Here is a 26,824-nt window from a genome sequence, read left to right on the forward strand (position 1 = left end):
GAAGCCCTCTCAAATGTGCCATCAATAGAATACCAAAGGGATGATTCTGAATTTGACCCAAGAGTGGAAGAGCCTGAACATGATCCCGAAAGTGAGCTTGAAAGCCAAAATGATGTTCCTCAATATCCTGGTACAAGTTCACAGATTACAGTTCAGCCTACCTCTCTAGTTCCTCCAGCTGAGTCCACGCAAGCCATTTCTAGGCAAAGAAACCACTTCATTAGGCCATTGAATGCTACACGAAGGGGATCAAATTATAAAAAACCGGCGCAAGAGTCTCCTTCGAGCCAACTTATGGCGTACATATTAGCCGAAAAAGAGGCAGAAAAAATCAGAGTTAATACTTAATTGGACCCCGTATTACTAAACCAGGTAAAAACTTCAATTTTCACCACTGTGCAAGACTTTGAGTTGAAGCAGTTATCAAAAAATGAAAGCGTCGCAGGCAGCAATGATTCCTCCACACGTTCATCATTCACCAATGAATCACCTCATTACAGTTCCCTTATCGAAAGCAACCAACAAATAACGAATCCACTTTCCGTGCATACGGTGAACCACGCCTCGTATTTTAAATTGTAAAAATAATAATATTAACATGTTAAGTATTAAAAATTCGGATATTAAAGTACTGATTTTTTGAAATTGTGTTTCTATTACCACTGGTGACTCTCTTATACAATTATGCAAAACTACAGAAATTAGAAAAGAAGAATATTTGGTCATGTGTGTGTGTTATATATATACACACACACACATATATGTACACCTCCGAAAAACGCACAAATATGGGCACATACCTTAAGCACACAGCCAGACGTTCTCTTAGTGGAATACATCTCCTCCAAAAAGTATCGTTCTTCTTCAGATGTTCTTGGAGCTTGTTGAGGAGAAGATGGAGAAGAAGGTATTTTTTGTCATTCGAAAATATCCGAAGAACTTGATTTCATCATCCATAAGACGATGAAACAGGGTATTAAATTCTCCCTCAATGGGTCTTGATTTCTATGCACTGTCCACACAAGTTCTCTTTCTTCGCCTCCTCAAAGTTTCCTCTTTTTCCTCTTCATCTAGAGCCTAGGCAATCACCGCTTGATCACTGTCCCGAAAGTTTGAAAACATGATCGAGATCAGAAAAACACACCACGCTAGGAACAGAAATGAGACAATACTGACGGCCGTCGCACGGGGCAGTGACGGGCCAGTGTGTTCTCCTACCACCGTCACCAACAATCGTCCGTGCCGCGGCCGTGTGTCGGCCGTGTGTCGGCGCGGGCTCGGTGCGGTTATGTGTGTCCCGGCCTTGAAAGTCACATTTTAAATTTTTATTTAAAATTTTCACGCTTCTAGCGGTGGCTATTTATTTTTTTAGTTTTATTTTCACCCTAAATTACTGGGCTATTGCTCCCCTTCATGGTTTTAGTCGAGAGTAAAAATAATTTTTTTTTGCTGAGAGTTGATTTATGGTGTTTGAATGCAACAAACTTCTTCTTCAAATGTAAATTTGAGGTTGTCACGATTTCGTGTCCTAAGATTGCGTTCCTTTTTTGTTTAGTCACCTTGGTTCCTTTGTTTGCAGATTACCGGGGAGTTGTGCCGCCGGTAATTGTGGACCACACGCCAGTGGTTCACGTAGCTCCCGACGAGGGCGCCGTCCTCATGTGCCTAGCCCAAGGGTGTCCGGTGCCAGACATAAGGTGAGTCTGTTGTCTGCAGATTAAACTCCCTTGTCACTGCCCTCGCCTCACCCTGTCACCACCACGACCGCACCGTGACGTCAAATTCCCTTCCTTTCATTTTTCCTTTTACGTCGACCTTTTTCATCCATGTTACCTTTGTTTTTCTCAGCTAAGGTTTTACTACGAATAATTTTTGTTTAAGGAGGTTTAGCCGAGCATTTAAATTACTTTCATTCCCATTTAAAGCATCAAAGTAGGCATGCTGTGTATATTGTGATCCATATGTTTCTTTGCTCTTTTCACCATATTTCTCCAAAAATGTTTTACGAAAAATGTGAGGCTGGACCTAAAATATTTTAATTGTTCCTATATTACATCTGTTGTGCTTAATGGTGATTTTTTGTGAGTGTATGATATCGAAATCTCAATATTCGTAAGATTGGGTAGATAAAACATAGTTTGATAGATAAAATATTAGAAAATCTATTAAATACCGCAAATAAAGTGTGAAATGCACGAAAATATAAAGGAAATACATAATAACACATAATATAATGAAATGCAAGTTTATGAAAAAAATATTAAATAAGACTTCAGCAATGAGCTATTTTTACATGGTTAATCGATGAATATGTACGAAGGATATCCATCAATAAATATATTTCAATTTAGCATTAAAATAGCATATTTATTGATTCTAACTGAAATATGGCATCAGTAGGCGGTGAAAATTATCAAATAGGATAGAATTAGGAAATTGAGGGAGAAAAAAAACTCAATTTAAAATTCAAAACGACCAATTTATGGAGTCAATTCAATGGGAAAATTATAGCTTTGGGTAAAACTATCCCTTTACCCCATTTGAATCACCTCACTGCCAGGTAATATTCTAAAACTGATGATGATAAAATGAACGAAATATGGCAGAAAAAGTTATTTCAAAATGCACGCACCATTAATATTTTCTCGTATGCATCGCATCGGATCCATCATTGATAAAGGCAGACCTTAAAAAGGCCTTATTCGACTTCAGAACCGCAACATTTTGTGGAGTATTTGATATTCTATGAAATAATCATTGCGTGATTTAAATCAATCAGTGTCTAATATTGAAGAGACTGGACATATTCGAGCTAAGTGCCTCCTTTTATCCTACCAATATATATTAGGCTTAAAGTCATTTACTTTCGATTTCTTTGATTTATAGAACTACTGTGATGAACTTAAAGTTTATTAACAGTCCTAAAATGTGGAACGGTACGTCATGAAGAATTTTTTATAGTCTCCATCGCTCTATTGGTGAATTAATTATTAGTCCAACGCTGATAGTTGGAGTACCAGAATAAATTTAATAAGAAAGGTAGTTTTTTATTTTATGATTGGATATATAAATGTGCTTCCATCGTATTTATCACCTATCAATTCACAGTATCACATATCAATTCCTCAGTATACGGGCCAGCTGTATCATGATCTTTCAAAATCTTTATTTGAGGCATTGCAGTGATAAATTGAAAAGTTTTAAGTGGGTGTCCGAATATTTAACGAATCCTCATCATAAAGTACTACCAGCTCAACGGAAAGACTTAAATCCGGTCATAAATCTTCAAACTTTACTTCGTATTTGCCGAGGCCGATATAGTAAAATTTCCACCATGTCCCCCGATTCAATAAATTGTTATTTATATCTTTTCATCGGCCGGTTAAGAAAAAGTGGCCAATATTTGCTTTTTCTGTCAATTCTTTCAAATTTTAGAGTGAATTAGAGCCGTGGTGTAATTTAATTATTAACCTAGAGTCTCTGCCATAAATTATTGTAAATAAATGTTTTTTTTCTGATAATTATTACAAATAGCTCAAGTGTATTCGAGGAGAAGAGAGTATCAATGCTTACTTCATTGGGAATTTCTTAATTGAGGATGTTGAAAAATCAAAGAAAAATAAAACAGGGAACAAAAAAATTCATCAATGAAACAGATAAATGAAATGTCATATTGTGTTTTTATGTAAATCAAAGGCAAATGAAAAACGTTATACCGCCTCGGAAAGCACTATTGCCAACATCAGCCTCATTAAAGTGAGCTGTTGAAGCATACTCGTATTGTGCGACGAAACAAGCATGCAAAAATTCTCACAGTTAAGTTGGTGGTTTCCGCCGACACTGTGGAATTTGCCGAACATTTTGGATGACTAACTTAAAATTCGTTTTTTCCACAAAATTTTGATTAAAACTCGACCATGTTGTCGACGCTTAACGTCACCTTCAGTTCAACCAGAAGATGAATTTCGAAATGAAGTCGAAAATCTGTGGAGAAACAAAGTTTAAGTTATTTATCCAAAATGCTCACATCGTGAAAATTTTACCATCAAATGCTTTAACCTGTTAAATATTCCCAAAGAGAATTAAAGAGGATTTTTGTTATCATACATATAACTGGAAGCCTTTGCAGACGCTAAATTGAGCGAGGAAATTAAATAGTTGCTCCAGCGTTTTGTGAATACGTAGGGTAAAGAATTATATGTCAAGTTTTCCTCCTTGAATAGATGCTGGGAAATTTGGCGTTGAGCCAAATAGTGACGTGGCACAAACACGTTCGCAAAAACACCTATTACTTTTCGGGCCAACGTTGGAGGTGAAATTCAAAAGGGATCAAGCCACCGCTTCTCCCAACCCGATGGCCACACGTTATGACGATTTCCAAAACGTTCGACGCCGTCAACATCCCACTCTCTCCAACTATCCCCTGCGAGCATCATAAAGGTAGCCGATCATTATTTTTTTTTGGAAACGGCAGCCGTACCCGTTTGATAATTTTTCGTTTAATATGCCTGTGAATCTTTGTTCTTTTGTTCCGGAACGCAAGAGGAGGGCTTCATATTACTCTCCGTTTGTCCCAGTGGTAATGAGCATAAAGATGTTCTATTTTTATCACCCCTCCACATAAGGGTTTCCCTCAAGGATCTACGCAATTATGAAAATTAGATTTTTAGATAATTATACCTTGAAAGTGACAAAATCTGTTGAAACCTGGGTCGGTTATTAAGTTTTGGAATCAAAAAGTGTGGAAATTACCATTGGCGTTCTTTCATCAATATACAATATTGATAAATGCTAGGCTGTAAACACGACGTTAGAGCCTTAACCCCCCCCCCCAACTCCGAGCTTCAGTCAACATATTGAAGGGACAGGTGAGGATAGGGCTCAAGACTATATTATGGAACAGGCGATTGAAATTCATCTAAAGCAATGAAATCTTAAGCTTAGCATATTTTTGCCCTCCATTTTTCCCTTTCCCAAGCTAGTTCCTCCCGTTCCATGTACTTCTTCCATGTGCCCTTCTTTATATGCTGCAAATACTTATCTCTAGGTTTTCTTCGTGGGGCATTCCCATACATTATTCCCTTTATTATATTCTTCACGAAATTACTGTGCCTTATGAAATGACTTACCCACCGGATATGGTGAACCAGTTCTTTGTCTTCTCATATCCTGGTGTACACCGTCTCGCTCTCCTCTGATTTGCATAAACTCAGAAAAGAAGGGCCACTTTTATTTTACTCCAGGATACCTCGCGATTCATGGATTTGTTTTCATAGGCGTGTGCTAAAGCCATAGGTGTCCGTTGGTAAAGTACTGGCCTAAAAACTTGTTTAAAAATGCGGATTTTATTATTAGATCATCGGAAAACTGGAACGAAGACTATTTTTATGACCGTTCGTCGATGAAGTCAAATTAAATGAGAATAGTTTGAAATTTTCATGAAAATGACATTAACATTCTCCCTCACACTAACGTTTGTAATGATAAAAAGCAATTACGTTGGCCATCGGTAGCCATTGAGAACTCAGTAGTCAATCCTTTAGGACGCATCATCGACTTCGGGCAACATGAAGAGTCGAGAGCAAGCATCAGCGAGTAAGCCTTGAAGGCTCATTGTTTTTCATCTTCCTTTCGCGTCCTACGCGTCCCTTAAATCTTCCCACACGAGGGTGGCGGGATGGAACGCCCGGCGGCACAATGCTCAGTTAAGCGACCTGGGGAAGGCATTAACTTCGCGTTTTCACCATTTTCTACGGGCCTACTAAAAAAACGGGGAAGCGGACCAAAGTTTTTGCCGAGCTTTTGAGACCCAGTCGTTTCCACGCCTGAAGCCATGCGTCTCGTCCTCTCTCTCTCTCTCTTCTACTCTTCCCATGACACGTCTATTTATCTCCCTTCCTGCTTTTTGCGCCGATCGAATAATGTTGTCCGACTGGACGACGGAAACGTCGCTGTCAAATCACCATCTGTCGAAGTAATTATTCACCAATAAGCCCTCTGAGTTGTGGTAAGCATTATGACATGCGTATGTTTACTTTCCTTGCCTGTGAATACGCTTGGGCCTTTTTTCACCGGAGCCATCTACATGTATAATGCAGAACGCTCAGGTGAAAATGTTTGGATGTTCAAAATGTATGGGGATCAGTAGGCGGCGGACATCCATTTCATATTGCCTTCAAATTAATTGACTTGATTACTCGATCCCAGAAAAAATGCCATTCGTCCATTTCAGGAAGGCGTAAGGAGCTCAACGGGTCCAAAATGGCTATCCCATAGGAAATGCTTAGGAGTCGATGTTGATGCTTCTGTATTTTAAGTACTCTTTTCATTCGATTTTCGTGCACGATAATATTTTTCTCGATAATAGCGATTTTAGTGATAAAATTACTCTACTTTTTCTTGAATATCAACGATAGCTTATTTAACCGGCAAACACAGCATTGGGTTTATGAAAGGGAACCGTGCAGCGATCATATACTATCCATAATGAATGAGGGGACTATAGGACCATATGTTGTTGACTACCGACAAATCAAACTTATGAGTCTCTGATATTTAGTCAGCGAACCTAATATTTTGACAGCCGATGCGTGCTTATGTATAAATATAGACAAGAAATTGTATAGCTCAGCTAATTTGCGTGATTATCGAAGATAAACATTCTGAAAATAAGGTAAGTGAAATTATTTGATATCTTTACTTAATTTCTCGTGCATTAATGGAATGAAAAATGCAAGCAATCGCAATGCAAGTGCAAAAGATGTGCAAATTAGAATACATTGATGTGACTCACCATCGTGAAAAAGAGGAAGCTTTGCGTTGCGAATATTTTACGACCGCGGACATTAATTTGAAGAATTGATTTTTAGGTAACATTTATTTAAATGATCCTTCATATGAAAATAATTATTCGGTGCAAAGCTAAATTTGGAATCTTTTATTATTTGGTATTACGATAGTGGTAGTCAGGAATAGGAAGAACAATTAAGTGAAGAGAATCTCTTCTGAGTTAATTGAACAAGTGGATTTTTGGTACTTCAAAGTTATTATTATAATGTACGGATTGATAAGAAAATTTGTTTTTCACGGAAGCAAGTTCGGTACAAGCAATACAAAAGTTAATTTTCTCCCAGTTTTAGCATATAGAAATGCTTAGTAATCCGTAATTAGACGAACCTATAGATTTTATGCCCGGGAGGAGCCAAGGGCATCATGATTTCAGTAGCTCTTAGCGAAGCAGCTTACGGTTGAAATAGTTAAGAACGTAAGCAACGTAGAATATAATGAACCTATCTTCTCACAACTAAATCTCAGAGCTACTGCAATCACTAATTTCCATTAAGCATTCACAATGTTAATTATTCATGTAATAAATATATAACATATTCATGTAATCAATAATATCCTACAAAACAACGTTCCAAATGACGTATTTTGGGGCTTTAAAGATAGTCACCATATGCTAATCACCAGAGTGATAGCGTTGTAGAGAGATTAAATAATTGTTTACTATTGAAGTGTATTTCTTTGCGATGACTCACAGATATTGAGCCGAATTTAAAAGAAGATATCTGCGTTAATAACCGCGGAACTCCTCAGAAAGAGGGGTAAAAGTTCCTCAAAACAATTTTCAAGTGCTAATGCAACTTTCTGCTCGACTAAAATTGGCTCTGGAAATCGTTGACCATTAAGTATATTAATGACAATACAATATCAGGGTAAATAATTGTTTTTAGAGCAGCTCCCTACTTTTACTGTAACGTAAAAATCTATAAATTCATTTGTGAAACGAGAAGTCCACTAAAGGGTAAATAGTAGGGCGCAGGGAAAATAATAACTGCCCATCAAAAACTAATTATTCACTAATTTGCTGTTACTTTTGCTTACAATATAGACCAACGGTTTACAAAATCATAAAGATGGGATTCTGATATTAGCAATCTATTTCCATCGATGCTTAATACTCGTATTCCAAAATTGAATTTCCCGACTCGAGATCCCCGTAATAATATCCTTTCCGGCCCATTGCATGTGCCTTTTCCCGGTTAGAACTGATTCTAGGCTCTTGAAATGGTAGAGTCATTATTGCAATATGCATAATAATGAAATATGTAAATATATAATTTTCTATATAAATACTTGCTGTGCCAGTTAACAGAAAGCGTGTCCTATGCTAAGCTTACCAAAGCGATCGATAAAATGTGTGATGACAACAAAATGACGAATATATTTTTAACACACACAAGTGACAAACTTTCAATGGGTTTTTCGCAGAGGTCCTCCGTTCACAAACAGGGAGCCATAGAAGCTCGCAAACCCTTTACTGTTGCGTGGTTCTCATAAAAAAGACTGGGGTAAGCATTGAAATGCATAAATCAAGGGCGAACCACATAACTTTCTTTTTTGGTAATGCAATAGCATTAACCATCATAATTCCATCTCCTCCTCCTCCTCCTCATTCTACTTCCGTTGATTATCCACGGGGTCCTCCGCTAGTCTCAAATAAATGAGTAGGATTAGTACGTCCCGCCAAATTGGCGCCGTCGTAATCGCTCGGTTGTTTGTGTAATTGAGTGGTATCCCATCACATCGAGATCCTAAACTGTGTTTTCTTTTATTTTGCTACCCTCAATCACCTAGTAATGTTGATGTTTATATTCCTGATTAAATTGGGATTTGCATCCCATGAAACGAAATTGCAATGTATAGTAATTACGCTTTAGAGTGGTGGTTTAAACGTTCACTATTTTTTTCTGACTCTGATTTTTTTTGTATACACCAGCTAGCGACCGAATATATTTCCCTTCGCCAATGCCATCATCGTGCATGGTTTTTGAGTCACACTTTTTTCGTTTCATTTAGTTCAGACGTTTTCACTTTAACTTTTTCTGTGTCTCACTCACATTTGTATCATTTTGTTTTTATTCATGTAATGTCCCATTTAGGTTACCTAGTCCTTAAATTTTAAAAATATACTAGCACTTCGGACTTTTCTCTACCCTCTGACGTGTCCTTAAAAAATTGGGCTTTGAGCTTGCAATTTTTTTTAATTGAATACCAAATCACTTGTCGATCTCCCCAAAGGTGGCCAACGTGTAGAAAAATTGAAGATCACAAACAAATATCGGGAATTCCAATTTAATATTTTTAACTGATGTTATGCTCTCACAAACCGGTGTTGAAAATGGATCCAGTAGTCGATTTTTTTATAAAAATAAGTTGTGTTAAGTCCTCGGTATAAGTGTCCAATGTTCGATGCAACTTTTCTCCATAGTTCCATCTTGATGATACATATAACATTCGACCCATCCTACAATAAACATTAGAGTACTCATATACCCTTTGTCTCACAGTAATTTCCTTGCCTTGATGGTTGAAGGTGGTACAGGTTGCCTGGGCGCGAGGGTGGCCCCCCGATTCCAGTGGGGGGCAGCACGGGGAGCATGGGCAGCAGCGGGTGGGGCGGCGGAGGGCGGATCCGCGCCGGGGGCCTCCTGCTGGCCGTGGAGGCGGCTCGCCCCGAGGACGCGGGCACTTTCCGCTGCTCGGCGGCCAACGCGGGCGGGGAGGCGGGCGCCGAGGCGAGACTCGTCGTGGACTCGCCCCCGCCGCGCCCCGACCTCTCGCCCCCGTCCCGCACCGCCAACCTCGGAGAGGCGGCCGAGTTCCGCTGCACCCTCGCCGGCTCGTCACCATCCTCCGGTGAGTACCATGGCCTCACCTTAATAGGGTGGTTTCCTATTATTTTTTTATTGCCTAAATTGAAAGATTATTACTCCTGGAGTACGCATTTCACACTTTTAGATTTTTAAATGACGATATCTATTTTTCGCGATTAAATGAAAAGTAAAAATTTTCAAGCGCGCGAAAACGCGACGGCTAAGTATGAATGCCAGGAAAAGCCCGTGTGACGTCCTTCTGGTTCCCACTGCCGCAAAGTGAGGTGACCTTGGGGCGAGGACATGTGCGCCGCTAGGCGCAGGCTACTGATGCAGGCTGCTAGCAGGTAGTGCTTGGCTAAAGTAAGGATTATTAATACCTTATCAAACGAAGGAAACTTTCCGACCATAGGCAGTTTTAATAGGTGATTATTTAGAGATGTTTCCCTGAGCTCTGTGCTTCATGCATGCATTGGTAATCTCATACGATCTAAAACTCCTACCTACTCGTACAGAAACTAAGTCCCTGTGATGTCACGTGGAGTGGAATCGCACGGGCGCCAATCTGGCCTTTTTTTCAAATGCGGTTAAAATTGACCATTGCCATTCACCTAAACTGGGATTTCTAAAACCAAATAATTTGTATATTTTGAATATACTAATGGTGGGTAACGAATCGCAATCGATGCCTTTCGTTTTCTCTGATGAAGGAAACTACCCTATTGGAGACAGCCCACCCTGTGAGTACCTTGATTCTTCACCTCAAATTCAACGGAGCTGTCAAGGACACGTAAAACAAACTGTGTCTTACCCTGCAGAGCATTATGTTCTTGCTAAAAGTTTAAGCATTTTCTTTCATCGACATCTTCAGACATGTTTTAGGACATTGGTAGTGATAAGGGATAAGGACCCCTCAGACCCCGCGGCGTGGGTGGGCCCCTGCTCAAGGTGGCCTCCGTGAAGAGAAGGGAAAAAATAATAACCAGTAAATAATGCCGTAAACTACACTTTCTTAATCATAAAATCATATGCGGATATTTATATAGAATAGGAAGCCATTTATATAAACATAACTTACACAGGAGCCCTGCAAAAATTTTCGCGGGAGTGGGCCGAATCCTTATGCCGCCACTATTTTAGGGGCACCAGAAATAAGGAGCTAAATAATAATCTCTAAAATTCGTATCCATCTACAGCAGCTGTAACCCTTTGGAGACCGTAAATTTTTCTTGATTTATTTGCCCTCTGGAGATTTTCCAGGGCAAATAAATCAAGATCAACTTACGGTCTGCAAAGAGTTACAGCTGCTGTAGATAGATAAGAATTTTATAGTCATCGCCGGATGTAAGGATTAAAATATAGATTGAAAGCGATACATCCTTCTCCGACTTGGAAATTTTAAAATTTACACTTGAAAATATCCCGCATGTCCACCACCGGAAGCCAGAATGCGCAACAAGAGTGTGCTGTATCTTCACCTCAAAGTTAATTGAGCTATTAAGGATGCGTGCAACACACTTTGGCTAACTCTACAAAAAATTTAAGTTCTTGCTAAACATTTAAACAATTTTCTCCATGAACATCTTCAGATATGTTTTAGGGGCACCGAAACGCCTTTTTTGTCATAGTTAAAACAACATTTAAGGGATTTGTGCCGTCATTAAGTACGCTTACACCCACGAGAGTATACTCATCAATAGAAAAAGTACACCTGTACACATCATTTGCCCTCTCCATGGACACAGAGTTCGCTGGAGCACAAAATTCTGCATTAGTGAATACTACGACAGATAAGCATCGAGAAATCGACTTATCTTGAAAATGGTAAATAGATTTTTTCATGTACAATCGAATCAAGAACTGCATACCAAGGTAGAATGGATGGCGTTATTTCTTTAACCATTGAATAGTCGAATGTTATATCGAATATTCAGTTTTATAAGCCGCCCCTGTTTTTTTTAATAAAATCTCGTCTCGTCTGCTAGCTTTTTTACGAGCATGTAATTTTTTTTTTACTCTTGTGTTTTTCTTTTTTGTAAATCTTTTGTGTTACTTTTCCTACCAAAAGGAACTCTAGCACTTCCGGGATATTTCCAAGTGTAAATTTTTAAAAATTCCAAGTCGGAGAGGAATGTATTGCTTTCAATACTTTTTTATCCTTTTATCTGGCGATGATTATAATATTCTTTCTATGTTCGGCAGCTGTAACTCTTTGGAGACCGAAATTTGTTCATGATTTATTTTTCTTGGAAAATTTTCTTCTTGATGCGAACCCACTAATAAACTCCATTTCATTCAAAAGATCGAGAAAAATGGACTCCTAATTAGCAGGCTTCCTTTTCGTATAACACTTCCGATTTCTTTTGAAATCTGCCTCATTGTGATTGCTAAATGGGATTAATGAATACGGGTCATTTCCATGGGAACGTATTACATTGGCCAGCTTTTTTTATGTTTTTCCTCATTCTGTAAGCCATGAGACCATATTCCAACTGAAAACAAGCCAAAGAAATCCCCTATCCCAGCATGCGTCATTGTATATTGGTGCGTCGAAAATCTGTGATATATGTATATCTTTGAATAATGCGGTATTTCAGGCAGAAGATAATTCAGATCCATTCTCCGCACAAGGGGTGCTCAACGTTAATTTGTATCTGTGGTGGTACAACCAAAGGCATGGATAGAATTTTGTAACAAAACTTCTTCTTTAAGGTAATGTTTTTGTGGACTCGTCTGACTTACGGATAATAGTTTCATTATTGCTTATCAAATTTAACTTTCCTCTTCGTACATTTTATCTTTACTATTTCTGCTCATCCCACTGATTTTAAACTGTATACATGACGAAATTTGCGTGTAAATAATAACTAAAAAAGAGCATATTAAATTGCAACTCGAATTTCTTCACTCTAGTTTCTAGTTCTTCTTCAAGAGGAATACCGAAATCGAAAAAAATACTTTGATTTAAAACTTTAACCTACCCTTGACGCCTCATTATACATTTCAAGACTTTGTATGGTCCACACCCCTATCATCTCTGTAAAGTGATGAGATTAACCTTTAGTCTCTATTGGAAGAATTTAGAGCTTTCTCCACTGTATATAGGAAGATCTACTCTCGATTAAATAGCCGAAAATTTTGAAAATTTCTGGGATTTTATTTTTTTTTTCCACTGGGTTCTTTCCCGGAGACCTAGCAGAATTCTGTCAGTGCTTTCATAGATGTATTTTTTTATTTACTCACTCTCTCAAAGTTTTTCCATTGTTTTTATTCAACGTTTCTCCAGGCTGGCAAGTTTCCAGCGGGGAACACAATCCGATGAAACAAGAGAAGCGTCATACTGAAATCTCACCCGAGTTATTTTATTGCTAATCCCTCCGCCTCTATCACCGAGCGTAACATTTTATGGAGCATTCCCGTTTATATTTCGTTATGCATTGATGGTAAATAAATCCTTCGGAGTGGATACATGCCCCGAGATATTTCCACTTCAACTTCCGTGACAATAAAGTGACGAGTAGCATTTACGTGCCAGAGTGGTTTTACATGTGAGGCACTGATTCTGTCCAGACATTTTTATTTTCGGTCCGTTGTTTCGGCATAAAAATCAAAAGTTTTTCTCTACTTTATAAAGTCCACAAAATGAGAGTGAGCCTTCCAAAATTTTTCCACTCGGTTTACCTTGCGTCAATGAAAATAAAATGGTACGAGCGCTGTCTCCAGCCTCCTATCTCATTGCGCTACCGAAAGGGCAGACTCAGGGCAACGCAGTGAAAACATGATCAGAGGATACCAAAGATATCCCTGAAAGTAAAAATATATCCGTAACTCTCAGTGATTATGGTACATTTGGTATACAGTTATTGTTGCACTTATCGGTTATGGTTCGTAAACTTGTATTTTTGGGCATAACCTCACAAATTGCCTTTAATATTGTGATGGGAACGTGGGTCAAATGTTATTAAGTATCAACACCACACAGATAAAACCTAAAAAGCCTCATGTAATACCAGGGTGCTCTCTTCTTTAGCTTTAGTTAATTCCGTAATAAGGAATGTTGTTCAATAATGCGCCATTAACTTTTTAACCAACTCAATTTATTGTAAGAGCAAATCCTATTGTAAGTAAATAATAAAATTGGTAGCAAAGCATTGAATATAGAACAGATTAAATTAAAAATTATTTAAATGTATGGCAGTGAACGGGTGTGATTTAAAATTCATTACAAATTTCCTTTTTAAGATAGAGAGACCTTTAGTAGACCATTTAGAGACATTAGGTTCCCCTTAAAGAAATGTGTTTCTTTAAACATCCCCGTAACTCGTCATGTAGAACAATTAGACCAGCGTGATTAGACCACACGACAGATTTTGGGCGTCTTGATTTCAACTATCAAATTAGGCTAAAATAATTCATGGCAATCAGCAGAAGACGAGTTTCATGAGTCTTAATAATTGAAATTCTTTATATCGAAGTTACTCCGCATGGCTCCAACGCGATATATTTTCAGGAATTTTTCAGCTTCCCACGAAAGATTGGGTGAAATCATCCTTTCGAAAATCATCGGTAGTAAAGACGAATCCTGAACATCAATATTTCGTCCTGTTCTGGTACTTCTTAGTGGTCTTTGCTCCTGAAATAATTCCGCCATGTTTCCAGAAGGGACCTTTTTTCCGCCTCCTCCCTTGACATCCATCCCCTAGGGACAAAGGGTGCTTCGAGAGGATTATCCCGACCATGCGGAAAAAAACGTGCCCGTCAAAATAAGAATATGGCGACCAAGTCGAGTCGTTTTTCTCGCAAGATAAAATGCGGTCTCTTTCGGCGTCTCCACGGTTGTTTATTATTTGACGGATGACTGGGAGTTTTTTCGTCGACCATGCCTGTTATCTTTTTCTTCCTACGAACAGGCCGCAAAAGCGAAAGAAATCTCGTTGTGCGTATTATTTTAAGTTTGTTGCTTGGAGCAGTTCTACTAGTAGAGGTTTCGGTGTTTGTTAAATTGGTTGCATCTTTTCCAAATATCAGCAAACTTTTATAAAAGCATCTATGCTATTAAGAATGGAAATTCGCTGTTAGTCACTACTCGTCCTCTTTTCTAAGTGGCTATAGTCTATATGATAAACGGACATACGCGATGCACTACATGAAAAGAGTGACGTCTACGTAGTCACGCGAAAGGGAAAAGTTATTTTAACAGCAAGGGCTGCATTTTCCACGAAATGACCATTTCGTTCATCCGGGATGCGAACAGCAGCGATGAATAGAGATAATGTTATGTTTTCTATGTTACGATGACTTATTGAGGACGAATTCCGTCTCCTGTGATACATTTTGGACTTGGGGCGTGACTTCGGTGAACCTCGTCTGAAATTTTCCTTGGAGGAGGACGGTTTTGCGGTGTAACTAGTAGCATAGCTGACCGCCAACCCGGCGATTTTGGTTCCGATCTCGGCTTAGACAAATTTGCAAATGCCATTTGCTTGGTGTGATGACACAAAAACAACCTTGGTGGTGTTAAGTCCTGAATTCATTTTGATGTTATAAGGGGCATCTGTAACCAATTAGTAAATTAGTATTGTTTCTGAGTGTCAGTTAGCAGAGTGGCTCCACAGCCGCTCCTTCTACTGAATCGCGCTATAGTGTTATAACGCGATTAGTTTTTTTTTCATCTCTACTCCAATGACCTGCTGACTATTTTTCTCGCTTTCTTCCATGGCATCAGGGGTGGTGGTGAGCTGGCTCAAGGACGGGAGGCCGTTGGACGGTTCTGCAACCACCAGTGCCACAACCTCTGCGGGCGGCGGTGGAGGTGGAGCCGAGCTGGTGTCCGTGTTGAGGGTGGCCCGGGTGCAGAGGGAGGACCGCGGCATGTACCAGTGCGTGGTGCGCACGGACAAGGGTACCGTGGCACAGGCCACCGCTGAACTCAGACTCGGAGGTAAGCGATGCCCCAGAGAAAAATCGTGGTCCCGGTCTCAGTTCCATTTATAATTCCAACTGTGGATGTGTACTGGGTTCGAATTTTAACAAAAACAGCATGCAAAGTCAGCCAATAGAACATACGAGCTTAATTTAGAGTTTGACCAAAATTGACGTCTTATTTCACATGTTTTGTGAATTCTAAGTAATGAAGCCGGCTTTTCCAAACAAAAATAATTTTTAAGTTAGCTACTTACTTTACCAAGATGGGTAGACTTTTTTTTAATTCACTCCTCAACATCATTTTCTCTTCTTTAGAATCTTTTTCATTTGGCCCAATGAAAAATTGGCATAAATAACTTCATACACCACAATTTTCTTAGAATGTTAAGAGCTTTCACATTTAATCATTCATTCATCATTAATCACTCATATTTATCTCAAATTTTATATAAATGATACGTAGAAATGTCAAAGTCTTTAATAGAATGCAATGGTTGACCACTTCAGGATCAACATCTCGGAATTTTTTATTGAGGTAGTAATCTATTACCTGATTGTAATTAACTCGCTCGCTAATATCTATCCGTCCATAGGCGTAAACTTATTCGTGAAACTGAACTAGGAAGAGTCACATGTGGAAAGCCTTCCTGGGAAGCACTGTACGTGAAGGGCTTGACGTGACTGCGTAAGGGGGTCGCCATGCATCCATCCATCTCTTCGCGAGGTCAAATTGCAGAAATATTCTCGGGCTGGATCCATTTCTTTCCCTGTGCAGGACCGCGAATACATTTTCCTCTGTCGCCGACAACACTTCATATTTTCTTTTGTTCGGAGGAATGGCGGGGAGGGAGGAAGGGGAGAATAAAAAAACATTCGGTGGGCGAGAAATCACTTTGTCATTGAATTCGATGCAGGCGTGAATTGTGATCTCCATGCCTTGCTCCTCCTAGCCGGCTGCCGTTTCCCCATTCACACGTCCACCACACTTGATCTACGATGTTTTCGGAGGCGTGATTTGTCATTCTCGGCAGGGGAGAACGTCATTTTTCACGTCTTCCCTCCCGCATTGTCGCCACGAAAAAAATATGAAGATGTATGTGGTAAGCAAACTCTAGGAAGAAAAATTCAAATATGCGATATTCATTTTATAACAAAAATTACATGCTAGTTGCTGTAACATAAATTACGTATTATATTACGAGATTATTTAGAGTTTGACCGAAATTGACGCATTATTTCAGCCTGCATTTTTTGTGTATTCTAAGTATTGAAATGTAACTCTCTCGGGTCCGCCGGAGAACGCAAAGGGAACGCGAGGAAGGGAATTAAGGAATTAGTAACGATTGCCGGTCTTTTCATAACTCCACTTACTTAGCGTTTAAGTACAACCCCTTTAACCATCCCGCACGTCGTCCCCAAGCCAACTGCCCACAACGTACGTTCTTTCCCCCCAACGCCTCCACCAGTTTCCAGTTCCCAGCTCGTCCTCACCGGATGCAGGGGAGCGTTAAGAGGAAAGCGTTAGGTATCTGCTAGCTCTAGGGCTACCAATTGTGGGAATGCAAGTCAGCACGACACTTACAGAAGCCTATTTTTCCGAAAAATATAATTTTATAGCTATCTTTTTACTTTACTAAGATAGGTAGACATTTTTTTCAATTCATTCTTCGAAATCATTTTTCACTCCTTTTGAATCTTTTTCATTTGACCCGAGCAAAAATTGACGTAAATAACTTCATACGCCATAATTTTCTATTCTAATCTAAAATTTCATCCTGCACTTAAAATGTCTACCGCGATCAGTTTTTAGATATGCTTTTCATTATAGAAACTGTCGAGGCACAAAAATCGTGAAAATCACGAGGATTTCTGATAAATTCACTCACTTAGTGCTTCAACAGGAAGGTTGGGTTGGATAGGCAAAGGGAGAGCACAGTTCAGATTATGAGCCATGTGAATTTTACACATTCAGTGTAGGAGAGACAATTCCTTTACCTAGTGGCATTTATCCAGGATTTTTGTTTGAGAGGAAAAAGCTCGTATTTGTTCCACACGTAATATTGATTCACCAACCATAGTTTCAGCGTCCTCAGTGTCTTTGGCTTTGAACTCATGCCATATTGTAAGAGTAGAGAGAAACCCGTCGGCGGAGTTCACCCACTTTAACGAAAGGTGTCAAACAGCTCTTGAAATTAACTTCCTCGCTAACTGACGGGGATCATTAATTGATATCTCCACACACTACGACGATATGGAGATTTGAACCAGGACCCACGGTATGTCAACCTATCAATTGCGGTAACCCGACCCCATTAAGCATTATGCAAAAAGGTTAAAGCCAACATTTCTGTTTATTTAAAACCATCATCAGGGCTTAACTTTGCACATATGTAACTTTTTTGCATAACATTTATTTTAACATGTATAACAGAAATATTTTAACATGTATTAAACGAGGTCAAGATAAGGAAAAAAATTAATTACGCACAATTACTTGCGTGTTTTCGTGTTTAGTTATTTTTTTGTCTTCGCGAGGGTTGAATCAATCTGTTTCGTGTTGATTTGTCCTCCGTGATGTATTTTTCTCTTCGCACCATCATTATTTCTAAACCTATATCCTCCTTTTTTCCTGCACTACAGATGCTCCGCCTGTGCTGGCTTACAGTTTTATCGAGCAGACGTTGCAACCAGGTCCAGCAGTGTCCCTCAAATGCAGTGCCTCGGGAACACCAACGCCTCAGTTGGGCTGGACCCTCGATGGATTCCCGCTCCCCGCCAACGGAAGGTAAGACGATCCAATACCAGCATCCGTTGCTTGTAACAACTGTGTCGTTTACTCAGGCCTGAAATCGAGAAGTGATACGAACCACATGGTTCGTCCTTACTCCGCATATTTTGCCTGCCTCGGTTGATCAGAACGTTCGTTTTCCGCATAATTCCCATAGCTGCCCCGACAGCAACTGTCCGCATTCCGCACATTATCCCTATCTCAATTTTCTTGACCGCGGGAGCGTCCAAACTTCGAATATTGCTGCTACGCCAACGGCAATTGATCTTCTCTCGGCTCTTAATTAGGCATAAATAGTCATAAATATCTATATATGTCATAAGTATCTATAGACAGAAAATATCATGAATTGTTGTGAAAAAGTTGTTTTTAGTCTGGTCGAGGCATATATCAGGCATAGCTGACCAAAACAAAAATCAACTGTACGCGTTCCAGCTTGCTCAACGTTCTATGAATGAGAACCCCATATACCGGTAGCGTACTCTAAATGAGGTCTCACGAGAGAAAAGTGGCCCGTTTCTCTGACTTACTTCCCGAGAATTCTATCCAAAAACGAACAACCAGCTAAGTACTGTTTATTTGCGGGAAACAGAAATAGAGTTTAGTGAACCTTTTTCCGGCCCTTTTTGACGGTCATAAAATGTGCGGAATAAGGATGCGACCGAATCACAGAGAGTGAAATAGAAACTCCAGTTATGTCGATTGAGCGGAACCGTCATGGCGAACGGGTCCAGGGAGTCCGAAGTAGATCCTCATCAGACCCCTCTTGCTTGCTCGCGTCATAATCCGTACCCTTCGAGAGCGACCCTCAGTGGTAAGGGGGGAAACGCTTTGAGTTGGCAGCGTGAAGTTCACTTTGCAGATGTATTAACTTTTTAATGTGCAACGTTTTTGCATCGCAATCAAATCAACCATCTAGCGGCATGAGAGAGCGTCCTTTGATCGACTCTCTACGATGAAAATTGGTGTTTTATAAGCACGCGGAGGCCATGGCGGACTCCATCAGTCGACATTAACCGGAGGTACTAAAACCCTATTAAATATGAAAAATAAATATCAAATAAGTATTTCTAAATGAATAAATAATAGAGAAATGAAAAAATTAAAGGATAAATATAAATTCTAATCTATAAATATAAATTCTAATCTATAAATATAAATTCTATTCTAAAATACGACGTTAAGAGCACAGTCTAACACTTACTGACAAAAGAAAACATACTGGTGGAAAAGAAGAAAATAAAATATAATCTTATAAATGAATAAATAATAGTTATGATATTTCATTTTGTAAACTCGGGTGTCAGTGGCGATCTTTGGACCATTTCCAAAATATAAATCCTTCGTGTCGGAGTAGATGTCGTAGAGTATTTTATGTCTTTTTAAAAATGTCTCTCGATAGTTATCTTTCTCTTATATTCCTTAGTCATTAGGATACCGTAAATAGGTGTTTTTGATGCAGGTATCAAAGTTTTGTTTGACAATGTCTCCCACTTAGTCTATGAAAGTAATTTACTGTCCAACAACCTCGGTTGAAATCAGGCTGCGAATATCCCTGGGCGACTTTGGTCGCTGGCGAAGTGACGTTTGACAGCTTGCGCCGGAACCATTTGCTCGCAATTCGATATCTGTCGCCCGTCCCGTCCAAAACTCATGCGACGATGTCGGATAATCCCTTCACAGGAATCAAAGTTCTCACTGGTTCGCCCTATATCCTAGCCTTTTTCACTCTTGCCTTGACAGAGGCTGGTTTGCTGATCATGTGAATGTGAAATTAACGACAGTTTTCGGGATAAGTGGCTTTCTTGCGAAAATGCTGCATTTCACACAAGTTTTCTTAAGGGAAATGATCATAAAAACGCTAATCGTTCATATTCTCTCAAATAATCAAAACAAAATTATCAATAATTATCTCTTCCTAATATTTTTGTCTGTTATTTATTAAAATTCTAGAGCCTGATGAAGGGAGCTCTTCGTCTGAGGAAAGAAATGTGTTGCGAATTTATCTATCGACGAAGGTTCCACACCTTTTTGTAGCATGCATGGATTAAAATACACCTAAAAATTAATGAATTGTAAAAATTAAATTTATATTCCTTCGTAAAATAAAAAAACTGTTATTTTATCTTCTTCATCGGCCCATAATAGCCCTTTTTAATAGCTAAGGTCCGTAATTTTGACTTCAAGATCCCCTTTGGTAGTGCTTAACTTTAAAAATAATCCTTTCCATATCTAATTAGTTATCAAAAGATGTATACAGAACATTTCAAGGGAACCTTAATTTCGTAACTATTCACCCAAATCAAACCCGAATTACTCGGTTTTCTGCGAATCTGTATCATAACTTCCGAAACTCAGCAACAGTTAGATCTTCATTAGAGGCGATGTATGTGCATTTACAGAGTTTAAAACTGCAATTCATTTCGCTCAAAAAATAAAACCATGGCCTGGTAGAAAGCTTCGATTGTATCTTAACTGCGTGAATGTAACGTCTCAGGATAACGTAATTGAAGAGTTGACTTAGCAATAAAAAAATCGCTCTTTCTATGGACTTAAAACTATTGGTTGATTTTCAAGTATTTTAAGAAAAATTGAAAGACCTCATTAAAAAAAGGGCAAAACTTAGACATTTTGATGTCAAATGTTTCTCCCCACGAAACGTTATCCCTTCAACCCAAACCCCCGAGTCTGAAACCCTTAATTGCCACGAGACGTCACTTTTCCAAAATATAGCTCTCCATAAACTTGTCGGATTGGAAAACTTCTATTGATTTTAAAGGAAATTTGTTGGAATTATGATAGTGAAAGGGCACGTTTATTAAATATATAATTTACCAATCTGAGACATAAATGAATGGAAAAACCAAGGATTATTTCGGATAAAATTTATTTTCTTTCTTCCAAGATGTGTAGGCATTCATCGAATGATTCTTTGATTTAAGAGAGAATTCCGCGAAAGCCTTACAAACATTTAAAATAATATATTCCATTCCCTGGCCCTTTTTGTTCCCAAAATGCTCTCCTAACTACAACCCTCGATTTTAATCCCCTACTTCTCGTGAGACATAGGTTTTCCTATCAAACATTCCGCTACTTGATTGCTACGGTTTTTTTTCCTCCTTGGATTTCTCTCCTCGGTTGACATTTGCTCTGCTCGGCTGAGGCAACAGCCCATAATGGGCAGTGAGAGAGAGAGAGAGAGTAGGGGGGGAGGGTTGGAAGGGGTGGGTGAGCCACCACCCCCACCCCTTACCCCCCTAACACCCCCTTCGTCCTCCACGGTCTCTCAGCCTTATCCTCACTTTCGATCCACGCCTCACCTAAGTGGCACACTCACTCAATTACGTCGGCCTTCCAATTTCCCTCCCATCTCCTCGCTAATCCGTTTTACTGCCATCCCATTCCATCGCCTTCCCTCCTCCGTCTTACTATCTGCCTCCTCGACCTTCATCTTCAACCAAATTGATTCTCGGGGAAAAAAACCGAGTCCCATAGGTATCTTGTCCCAGTCTAAAAACACCTTCTACTCCACTTCTCAAGTGTCCGACACGAAGGCAGCAATGGTTTTGCTGATGTGCAGTGAAGTAAAAGTATAGTGATGATTATCAAAAGATGTATCCTGAACGTTTCAGTGGAACTTTAATTTTGACATTATTCACCCGAATCAAACCCGAATCACTCGGTTTTTCAACGGTTCTGTATCATGACTTAATAAGGCATAGGTGATATAGATGTGGGAGAATCCAGGGGAAAACTCTTAGTTTACCTTGAATATGAAATGTCATTTAAATGCAGTGTCTGTTTCATTATTGGATAATTACATTGATGATTATCTCTAGTTCATCCATCAGTCTCAGAATACTTTTCAAAACAGGAAAATCAATCGCTCATATTTATGTGAAGTGAGTGAATGACTGAGGATTGTGACACTCTGGAAGTGGCACAATTTTCCACTTAACAATCGTCCCAATCGTGAAAACCATCAAGAACGTAATCACACTCTAACTTATTACGAATTAAATGCTTTGAAAACATATACTTATAGAATATTCTGGTTAATGAATTATGTCTTAAGTTCGATAATTTTATTATTAAAAGTCCTCACGATAAAAGTCCTCATCATAAAAGCAATTTCAAGTGCGTTTATTTAATATTAACAAAATATGTCACCATTTTCATAGTCATTTCAAACAATATTTTTTATTAAATTATAAAATATTGTTCGTTACATTTTTATATTAACATGTTGCACTGGAAAAAAGAACACAATTAGGGGACCGGTAGGGTTGAAGAGTAATATTGGAGTATCGTATTTCATTCCAACCAATCATATTCGGTAGATTATCTCTTATAGGAATCGGCGAATAAAAGGCAATTACGCCAATAAGCCTTATAATTCTCGTTTCACGGTTCATTGGGTGTCTATATATATATCAGGTGATTCGTCAAGGGGTAAACTCCTCGAGAACGATGGATGTCCTCCGAGATGTCGATCGGTCGCTTCGAGGATCCTCTTCACCAAGTGATGGGAACACACTCGCCCAACAAATTGTTTTCCTTCGCAGGTTCGTCATCGGCCAATATGTCACTGTCCACGGAGACGTGATCAGTCACGTGAACATTAGCAACGTCATGGTGGAGGACGGAGGGGAGTACACTTGTACGGCGCAGAACAGGGCCGGCCGCTCCTCGCATTCCGCAAGACTGAACGTGTATGGTGAGTGGGAAAAAATATGAACGTTAACCTGCGTGCGCCAAAGACGACTGCGCAGTTTCCAAAACTGAGCACTTACCTAATTATAACAGTTCTCCTTTTTTGTTGCTGTGAGCCCAACTCAAGAGTGAGACCATCCATTACAACCTGCCACATTATTTCCTGCCAGAGTTTGCCTTCCTTGTGCGGACGGATCCGTTCGTGCTACTTTCCTTGCCGTTTCTTATAGCTCTCCATCCGTCTTAATGATGTGACGTTAGTTTCTTACCGTTGGGGACGCTACGCAATTCAGAAAATTATTAAATAAATAAACCGTCATCTCCATTTTTAGTACTTATTAGTAAATTGATGAATAATATTGGCATTCTAATAATTTTACAATTGTTTTAATCAAATGCTAAATGTGGTTATATCGCATCTTGACTATAAATCCAAAATGAGGTGATTTTTGGGCCACCTATTTATCCACCCCAACTTATGCCTATCTATGTATGCATGCATCTTACGTGAATATTGCATTCCATACATCATCTTGAGCTGAAATTTGATGAAGTACATTTTCGATTCGAATTCAATAGAATTTTCACTGATGTTATCGAAAAAATAGATTAAATAATTATTTTCCCGTAAACAATCCGTTGGTAGAAATGGAAGGAAATCATTGAAGGCGCGAGATGATCTTTAACTTTGCATTTCCCCTATCAAGAGCTTTGAGTTAACATCGAGTTCAGCTTTCATTTTCTTAGCTCCTTAGAGTGGTAAACCTTACATCAGTTCATTTCAAATTTGGTGACCTCGAAACGACGGCGCTGATCCTCATGGAGCACTCCATTTAATATCGGTGTGTACTTTCTGAATCAAAGTAATCGTTTCCTTCGTCTACAGGTCTGCCATACATTCGTCCAATCCCCAAGGTGACTGCTGTAGCTGGTGAAAGACTGATTCTTAAGTGTCCTGTTGCTGGTTATCCAATAGAAGACGTCCGATGGGAGAGAGGTAAGCCTGTTTTTCCTATATGCTTACGTGTTTGGCGACATTATCTGTTCGGTGTGCCATGTCATTATTTTATATAATATCTTAAAGAAAACTTGAAATAAAAGTGATGATGTTAATGATTTACTTCTGCTGTAAAATAATAATAAAAAATGTAATCTCTCTCGGAAATTTTGAAAATTTTTGTCCACCATTCACCCCTAAAATTGTCATTATAATACGTATGAATACGTTATTCTTGAAATTACCTGAGTTGTGAAAGTACTCATTTACCTATAATCCTCGTGAATTACTATCTATTGTTAATGTCTAATCTTATTATGCGCCTGCTGCCTATCATTAAGGAAATAAGTTTGAATGGAAGCCGATTACAAAACCAACTCTGCTTTCCATTTCGGCTAAAATCGCCAAAAAAACGCCGACGAGGGAACGTACTAAGTTGAATTTCAAGACTAAAACGATGTTGATTCACGGAGTTATTTTTGTTGTTCTTGGAAACGTTTAAAACGGGAGCAAGGATCAAAATTTTTAATAAAACTGGAGCTTCGGCTGCCTCATTCCAGGGGAGAACGACGCGCTATATTACTTTCATGAGAAGTTGGGGCCAGTTCGGAAGTCTTAAAATATCATCCTCCGAGATAATTACCTCTGTCGCAGAAATTTTCAGCGTGTTTCCCCGGGAAAGCGGCGGCTATAGAGTGGTTCTCTTCCCGGAACGCGTCGTCTTCCTCATCAAGCGCACACCACTAACTCCACTCAGGACTATGGAGGAGGAAACCCCGAGGGTCCTCCCCAGTCTTAGGATTTTTGAAACCACAGCAGCCAAGCCTCTTCACCAAACATGAGAAGTTTCCTGGATCTCGACCAAAACCAAGCGGCGACGGGTTGCAATTTGGCCTAATCTTCGTGGTATCACAAATATAAAATACCCGGGTATTTATCATCTTATCAGGTGTTAAAAAACAGCACTAAGTTATATATATAATCCAGAACACAAAATATCAAAAGCAAAATTCAAAAACAATACGCAAAAGTACATAAACCCTCTTCATTAAAATCTGACAATTAATTATCGATTCCCAAATTCATTTATAGCCAGGGAACGTAATCGACAAACAAGCACATAATGGAGTTGCGTCATAAATTTTCGGGCAAGAGGTATATACATATATCATAGCACTTCTTGTTATGTATGTGGGGGTTTTCTGAGGGACAAATGCCAATCATGAATGGTAAATTTTTATTTAAAATAGAAAGGAGTCGTTTTGAAAACTATATATCATAACTTATTATTATAGTATTTCCATTTATAGATTTCTTCTTTATCAGTATAAAATATTCAACTTTCAAAAGTATTGCTTTTCTCTGAATTTTATTAAATTGTGAATTGGAACCGTCATTCTAGATATTTACCTACTAACCCTAGCCGTAAGTAATGAGCGTGCTTTTTGAAGGAATATGGCAAATAATATCCTAACAATGCCTATATAAATGCCCAAAATAGTTCTATTTGTCTATTATAAATCGCTTCATCAGACTAGGAAGTAAGAAGGTGAAGAGATCCGAAAGTTCACTTTGGATGGAAGCAAAGACTTAGAGAATATCTCTTCATGACCTCAATTCGCTAGCACACAAACAACTTTCTTATTCTCGTGATAATAATTTAGTTTAAATTTATTTTACCAACTAACCGAAGTTTCCGCTTCATTCGTATTGAAAAATTTTCGAGTAATTTAATAACTAAAATTAATTGTAGAAATTTTGGCAAGAGGCGAACATAAAGTTGGAAAATATTACTGCATTATTCTTCCAAAGACTCTAATTCATAATCGCGATATAAAGTCTACTGGAATACATACGATCCGGAGACAAATAAACCATATTAAATCACTTTTCATAGCCTGGACTCGAACTGGAATCCCCTGAATGAACGAATTTCGAACAATTTAGCAACGTAAGTGCCACCTTCTTTCGTAGATTATAGGGGACATACCCACCACCCCACATACTTGAGCGAAAATTGAATGACCCTCAATAGCATTTTCACAGAAAAAAAAATCTCTCGAACAACAAGTGACGCTTTTTTTTTTGAACCAGTGCATCGGGCGCTAGAGAAAGAGAGACCGTCTATATCTCGGAAAAGATCGAGAAGGGATAGGATGGATTGGTGGCTCTTCGTTGGCGCCGGTAGGAGTGCGGCTTAAGGAATAGCGCGGAGGGAGCACGTCACGTTTGAAGCCCCCACTTGGGGGGGAAAGCGGTGGAGAGCACTCAAAGCGGAAGAACAAACAGTCGAATATGGAGCAGGGTGTGGGAGGGGGTGTGTCGGAGGGAAGGGAGAGAGAGAGAGAGTGAAGGGGGTGTGGGCGGGGATTAGCGCGGGAGAAAGAGGGAGATATGCGGGGTGGAGGTGTGGGATAAGAGGGGCATTAGTCGCAAGCGTTGGGTGAGCTGGTCGAGGAAAGGTCTTAAAGCAGTCGGGAGATTTAGAAGGGAGGCGGTCTCGCGAGATACGGAATATCCACGAACGAAACGTAAAATATTCTTAGGCGAAAGGAACCCACGTAAATAGAGCTAGCTCATGCAACGCTCCTGACTCTAAAATTCAGCTAATTTTTCCTCGTTAGTAAAAGTATTGTCAAATGATTTTTGAAAATGAGACGGCAAAATAAAGGGTAATAAAACTAAACCCGTGTAAATACAGCTCCTGCAACGCTTTTGACGTTAATATTTAACTAATTTTCC

The 26,824-nt window shown here is 39.2% G+C and overlaps 1 protein-coding gene across 4 annotated transcripts in view; it reads left to right on the plus strand.

Moving 5' to 3' along the window:
* The window catches only part of LOC124162481 (Down syndrome cell adhesion molecule-like protein Dscam2), a 690,555-nt gene that overhangs the window by 615,042 nt on the left and 48,689 nt on the right, over positions 1-26,824 (plus strand). For all 4 annotated transcript variants that reach the window (XM_046539031.1, XM_046539045.1, XM_046539048.1 and 1 more), the window contains exons 7-12: positions 1,580-1,697; positions 9,380-9,702; positions 15,385-15,600; positions 18,225-18,369; positions 22,938-23,089; positions 23,972-24,082. In XM_046539031.1, the coding sequence (XP_046394987.1) occupies positions 1,580-1,697; positions 9,380-9,702; positions 15,385-15,600; positions 18,225-18,369; positions 22,938-23,089; positions 23,972-24,082 (1,065 nt within the window). The remainder of the gene's footprint in view (positions 1-1,579; positions 1,698-9,379; positions 9,703-15,384; positions 15,601-18,224; positions 18,370-22,937; positions 23,090-23,971; positions 24,083-26,824) is intronic.

The sequence above is a fragment of the Ischnura elegans genome, chromosome 1 (genome assembly GCF_921293095.1).
Source record: "Ischnura elegans chromosome 1, ioIscEleg1.1, whole genome shotgun sequence".
In the NCBI taxonomy this organism is placed as follows: Eukaryota; Metazoa; Arthropoda; class Insecta; order Odonata; family Coenagrionidae; genus Ischnura; species Ischnura elegans.